The sequence below is a fragment of the Dermacentor variabilis genome, chromosome 8, assembly GCF_050947875.1.
Source record: "Dermacentor variabilis isolate Ectoservices chromosome 8, ASM5094787v1, whole genome shotgun sequence".
In the NCBI taxonomy this organism is placed as follows: Eukaryota; Metazoa; Arthropoda; class Arachnida; order Ixodida; family Ixodidae; genus Dermacentor; species Dermacentor variabilis.
In genome coordinates this window covers 29173563-29180175 of record NC_134575.1, presented here as the reverse complement: position 1 = coordinate 29180175, position 6613 = coordinate 29173563, and the positions used below count along the sequence as shown (strand labels likewise).

The following is a 6613-nucleotide window of genomic DNA, read 5'->3' as shown; positions in this document are numbered from 1 at the left end:
TATCAAGCTGAAGGTAGGCGTCACCGCTGAAGACTTGCCCCACCAGCTGCGAGTGGCGGAAGATGTTGCGCTCGTGCACGTCCCTGGCAGAGCTCCCCTCTGCCTCCGATGCCGCGGCATCGGGCACATCCGACGCGAGTGCCGTGTACCACGCTGTGGGCTTTGTCGTCGCTTCGGCCACGACGAGACCCAGTGCGTCCGAACCTATGCCACAGTGACAGGCCCGGCATTGAAGGAAGATGTCACAGATCACTTGATGGACGTGGTCGACGCAGTGGAAGCCGCAGGCGAAGGGAAAGAGACCCAGCCCTCGGTGTTAACGCCCCTGAAGAAGGCAATGACTGTTAATGAAGAAAAGTCATCGGACGGCTGGAAAGACCCATGGGATGACACGGTGGAACCAACTAACTCAATAGAGGTCGAGGTAAAAGAGGCCAAAGAAACGTGCACATCAGCAGAAGTGACGACCGGTGAAAAGCATGAAACTGACGACACCGTGATGCCAACGTCAAGTAGTGCACCTGCTAAGAGGCTTCACGAAGAGGCGGATGAGCAAGAGGAAAAGGGTCAAGAGACTGGTAATGACGAGCCTCCTCCGAAAGCTACCCCGGGACGCCGACCGGCGTTCAAGCCAAAGCCCGGCGTTCCTGCCAAACGCCGTTCTACAACCCAGACGCCTCCGCGTTAGCGGAGGCGTTCCTGGGTTAGCAAAAATCGTTTTTGGGGTGTGGAGACTGGGGTTTGTGGGCAGGATGTGCGTCGGCCGTCGTCATTGGGCTTTGATGTCTAGAAAACCATGGTCCGCCTCCCTAGACCGTCGAGTCATCGTAGCAGATGTGAGACGGACGATGTGCGGTAATTGGTTTGGATTCTCCTCCCTTTAAATGGCAGCTAATTTTTCGACTGGTCTTTGTGTCGCGACGTTGAACGTGCGTGGACTTAGCGGGCGTAGAAGGCAATGCCAAGTTAACCGTATTCTTATTGAAAATAATATTGACTTATTGGCCATTCAAGAAACAAAAATTGCAACTGATGAATGCACGGAGCAAATGGTTAACGTTTTCCGTCCTAGATATACCGTAAGTGTATGTCATGCGGCGGGTAGGTCTGGGGGCTGCCTTATTCTTTTGCGTAGCAGTATTGCTGTAGTTGAAGCCGTCACATCATCCGAGGATTGCAGAATGGTCCTCTGCGATTTTACTTTTTCAGAGAGGCCTTGGAGGGCTATATGTGTTTATGCTCCGAACGTGGCACGGGAGCGGGAAGTCTTTTTTTGGTGATATTCAGCAGTACTTGAATTGTGAAAGACATGTCATATTACTGGGTGATTTTAATTGTGTTTGCTTTCCAGAAGATAAATCTAAGTTGACTAGTGTTTGCGATAAAAGTGCGTTGCTTTTAAGTTCTATTGTAAGGCAACAAGAGCTTGAAGACATTGGTTACGTGTTGTCAAGTGAAAACCATACCATGTATACGCACTATCAAGGTCAGTGTCATGGCAGGATAGACAGAATTTATGCTCCGTTAACCTTTGTACCGTTATTTTCAAGTTATCAAGTGTTACATGTTAGTTTTAGCGATCATTGCCTCGTTATGTCAACCATAGGAAAGAAACAAAAACCATCTAAATTCAGCTGGGACTTATGGAAGCTAAATGATAAGCTTTTGCAAGACGACGTTTTTCAAAAGGCAGTTCAAGAAAAGCTCGAAAATTTGCTCAGCATAACTACGTCAGCGTTCTTCATAGCAGAATGGGAACTCTTCAAAAGAGACGTTAAATTCACCGCGATAGAAAGAGCATGCGTAGTCTGTCACAAAGAAAAAGAGCGTGAGAAGGAATTACACCTTAGGCTAAAATATATGCTCAGCGCAGAAAGCTCTTCGCCTGGCTTATTTTCGAAAGAAATTAAAGAAGTTAAGTCTGAACTTGAAGTCATCGATGAAGAAAAGTACAGGGGTGCGGTATTAAGGGCAAGGGCGGAGAGATTATGGATGGGGGAGACGCCTACCAAGCGAGCAATAAGTGACGAGAAGAAACACGCGGTTTCCAAAGAAATAACAGAAATAAGTTATCAAGGGGAAGTCACTAGTGATGTTGGAATGATTGAGCACGCATTTGAGTCTTATTATGAAAGTTTGATGGGGAAAAAGACATGTGATATCGAAAGGTTTAGAACTGACTTCTTGCCATTAATGCCAACATTATCAGACGAGGTCTGTGAAACGCTCGACAGACCAATAAGCCTTTCAGAAGTTGAGGATGCGATTGACGAACTTACTCCCGGCAAGTCGCCGGGGCCTGATGGTCTGGGAGGGGCTTTCTATAAGAGCTTTAAAAGGGGAATAGCTGTAGCACTACATCGCGTGATAAGGGAGATGTACGAGAATAAGGAAGCACCTCCTTCTTTTCGGACATCGCACGTTATTTTAATTCCTAAAGTAAATGATCGTGCGCGACTTTTGGCGGTTGAAGCCTACAGACCAATAAGCTTGACAAATACGGACTATAAAGTTTATACTAAAGTACTGGTGCGACGATTGCAGACCGTTATAAAAGAACTTGTGGGCCCCCATCAGACATGCGGTATCAAAGGCAGATCGATCTTTTCGAATATACATACTGCAAGGACCATACTGGAATGCTGCGATGAGAGAGAGGACAGAGTCACTATGATACAAATTGACCTTGAAAAGGCTTTTGACAGAGTCGTCCATGATGTCATATTTTTGATCTTAGAACATGTTAAAGCCGGTGCAGTGATAACAGATGGAGTAAGAATGGTATACAAAAATTGCACTGCGCAGTTAGTAATTAATAGAAAATTAGGCGCCAGTATAAAAGTGGAATCATCAGTAAAACAAGGATGCTGTTTGTCGCCTCTTTTATTTGCCTTGTATTTAGAGCCTTTCTGATTGAAAATAATTAAGAGCCAATCTATTCGTGGGTTTATCTACGCAGGAATTGAGACTAGAGTTCTGGCTTATGCAGATGACGTGGCAATTTTTTGCCGTGATACAGAAAGCGTGAATAACACTATGAAAGAGGTTGTTTCCTTTTGCGCCGCAACTGGAAGTGTTGTAAGCTGGGCTAAGTGCCTAGGTTTATGGCACGGCAGCTGGCCACAGGTACCCGAGTTTTTTTGCAATATGAACTGGAGCGTTACCCCTGGAAAATATCTTGGGGTGCCATTACAACATTATCGTGACAGTGCCGCGCATTGGATCGAAGAAGTAAAAAGAGTTAAAGATCAGACAGAAAAGTGGGGCCGGCATAATTTTTCGATGTTTTCAAGAGCTAGTGTTTGCAATTTGTTTTTAGTTACAAAGGTGTATTATGTACTACAAGTGTTATGCATGGCAAGGATTTCGGTGCAGAAACTTCACAGAGTGTTTGCGGTATATATATGGAGATCCGCTTGGGAGAGAACTAGCCGGTGTAACTTGTTTCATTCGGTGAAAAATGGAGGACTAGGATTAACACATTTGTTTTTGAAACAGATTGTTAGTAGGTTCTTTTTCTTAAGGGACCAAAGTGATATATTTCTGCGTACTGTTATTCAGGTGAGATTGAGTTCTTCCTTGCCTGAGTGGGTTGTCTCATCAGCAAATGAACGTACTCGAACACCAATTGGCTTTCTGAGGGAAGTTGTTATGTCCTTTTCTTTACTGAAAGCGCATTTTTCGAATGAATTTTTGACTTCAGTGACGCGTAAGAAACTTTATAGTGATCTGGTTGATGTTTTCTTGCCGCATCCTGTTTACCGCATGATGTATAACTTAGGACCTGAACGCAATGTGCTGAAACGCGTTAGAAAAATGCCGGTTAGATCTTCAGCGAAAACCTTCTTTTTTCAATTGCATTCGGGCACTCTCCTTGTGAAGCCATGGCTGCAAAGCAAGGGCTTCTTTGTTCCATGGTCTGTTAACTGCATCATATGTAAGAAACCTGAAACTACTGAGCACATCTTTTTGGATTGTCATGACTCAGTTTTCTTGTGGGATGTTCTAAAACGAACTCTGAAGAAAGAACTGCCGTTAAGTCCTTTCGGTATTCGGTTCTTACCGTGTGCAGACACAGGGGGAGTGCCGGCTGACTTGGTAATGCTTTTGTGTATGAGCAGCGTGTGGAAAACGCGCATGGATATCAGGAATGCCCGCGTAGATGAAAGGTCTGCGAGGGAACACCTAGGTGAAAGTCTTAGGTACACACGTGATGCCCTCAAGCACATGATTGAACCTCCAGAGTGGTTTGAGGAGCTTGACACTTTGGCGTCTGCGATATCCTCTTTGAGTGCCTTTTAAATATGTACAGTCTCTCGAAGTGATGTAATATTATTTTTCTGCACCAAATGACCTACTTTGTACGCGTTTGAGTGGTGTTGAAATCAAGGTAATAAAAAAAAAAAAAACTCGTGGCTCCGTGGTAGCGTCTCCGCCTCACACTCCGGAGACCCTGGTTCGATTCCCACCCAGCCCATCTTGTAAGAGTTGAGCCCGCCTTGCAGCTGTTGTGACGTCACTGCCCTAGCGGGAGGAGCGGGAGTTAGGCCGCGGTACCATCTGTGCGACCGCAGGCGAGCCCACGAACTGAGACCCGGCTGAGTTAAAACGCCAATGGGAAACTCAACCCAAATACTTGAAGGTCAATGGTGGCCACCGCCGGGAGGCGACCGACGGCGCGATATGAGGCCCCATCTGCAGCCAGTGTGACGTCATGTCACGTGACCTACTTGAAGGTCACTTGAAGGTCAATGGTCGCCACCGCCGGGCGTCGCGCGAAGGCCCGAAACCTACGTTAATAGCTTCGCATAAAAGAAAAGAACGACTGCCGCCGACCCCAGCGTGCGCCAACTAGCGAAACGTCGGTACAACGAACGACACGCGCTACATCATCCTGTCACGCAGCTAGCGCTGATCGGCGATCACATAAGTGCCCAAGCCACCCAACGCGCGGGCAAAACCTGGGTGAGGTGTCCTGCTAGGCAGCTTCAAAACTTTTCCCCAACCTTTGAGCAGACGCCGTCGTCACCACGAACGACTAGGCCTAACAACTGCGGGAGCAGCTACGGTTGTGCAGTGGTGGTTGCGGGGAAGGGCTCGGCGACGGATAGGTGTGGCGGTTCGCCCCCAACAAAAGGGGCGCTCGATTTTTGTTTTTCTTTTTTATGCGAAGCATATTACTAGAGTTCAACCCAGCTCCTCAGGCGCGGCGGTGTCGCCTTCAATGACCTTTGACCCCATGCCATACCACGTGACACCGTGACGTCACGACAGAGGAGCAACAGGGCTCCAACTCGCGCCGTCGCTCGCGGCGTCGCCTTCAAGGCTCACCACGTGACACCGTGACGTCATGACAGAGGAGAAACGGGGCTCCAACTCGCGCCTTCGCTCGCGGCGTCGCGGCGGTATATAAGCAGCTGCGCTTGCCTCTGCTAGACACTCACGAGGTGAGGTGCCTCCTGGAGACAGAGCTGCTCGTTGGAATGAGAAGCGAAGGTTGCGGCGTGCTACAGACACTGATGAAGAGCGGGAAGAACGTCTGGCCAAGCAACGTGCTCAGTATGCGGCTCGGCGACAACGTTCTATCACTGAAGAGAGTGCTTCCACTAGTTTGGCCAGTGAGTCTGACAGTATGACAATGTGCTTCGCATCTGACTAGGCTTAACCAAGCTAAGCCTCAGCCAATTTTTCTTTTACGCTTGATTTCGTTCTTTTCTTTTCGGTTTTGTTTGTTTCGCTCGTCGTAGTAGGCCCGCACCTCGCGGCTTTGCCGTGCGCGACAGGAGCTCGCGTGGACGAGGATCTTTAGGGTGACGGGAAGAGAAACTCACGTAAATGAGGCCCGGATAGTAGCGGTCCTTGATGTTGTGCAGGACGGACGCCTCGTTGAGGCAGGTGGGCTCGGCCATGTCCTCCACCTTGTTGAACTTCGGCGGGTTCATCTTTTGCACGTCGTCCTTGCTGACGAGAAAGCGCTTGCCCGTCTCGAGCACCTCGACTTCGCGCTCGTCGCCTCGCGCGCCCTTGACGCTTGCGGCGACGAATTCCTGCGACTCGTGCGGCACCCAGATCAGCTTCTTGGCCGTCCATTCCGCCTGCTTGGTGGGGTCGTGCACGTCGCTCTTGTCAACGACCAGGTACTTCAACTCCGGACCGTTGAACGCATCCAGTTCGGCGGGGTCCGCCATGTTGGCTGCCGTTGGCAGGAGACCGGCTAAGGGCCGATTTACGCTCAAACCGCCCAGTGGTGCAGTAGGCCAGGCCTGTACAGCAACTTGTAATCGTACGTTACTAGTTTAAGGCACCATCGCATAATCCTTGATGAAAAGACCCGGGGTACTTGCTTTGTTTCACTCACGATTCCAATCAATGCCTGGCGATCTGTTATGGTCACATGCCGGCCAGCTATGTACTTATGAAAATGACTGATGCTGTAGATTACTGCTGCACTTTCTTTGTTGAGCTGGAAGTAGCTCTTTTCGGCACTTCCCAGTGTTCATCAACTGGATGCAATGGGCGCCTCTCGGCAAATAGCATCTTCCTGAGTGAGGATGGCATCAACGCCGTACGGCGATGCGTCCACAGACAAAAGAAGGGGCTTCGTCTCGTCGTA

General features: G+C 48.9%; 1 protein-coding gene across 1 annotated transcript; it reads right to left on the bottom strand.

Annotated features, from left to right (window-relative positions):
* Positions 1 to 684: 684 nt before the first annotated feature.
* On the bottom strand, positions 685 to 6188 carry LOC142591347 (myosin-10-like). The gene is made up of 2 exons (XM_075703672.1): positions 5832 to 6188; positions 685 to 699 (listed from the first exon to the last, which is right to left on the bottom strand). The coding sequence occupies exons 1-2, from the start codon at positions 6186 to 6188 to the stop codon at positions 685 to 687; spliced, it is 372 nt and encodes a 123-aa protein (XP_075559787.1).
* Between the last annotated feature and the right edge of the window lie 425 nt (positions 6189 to 6613).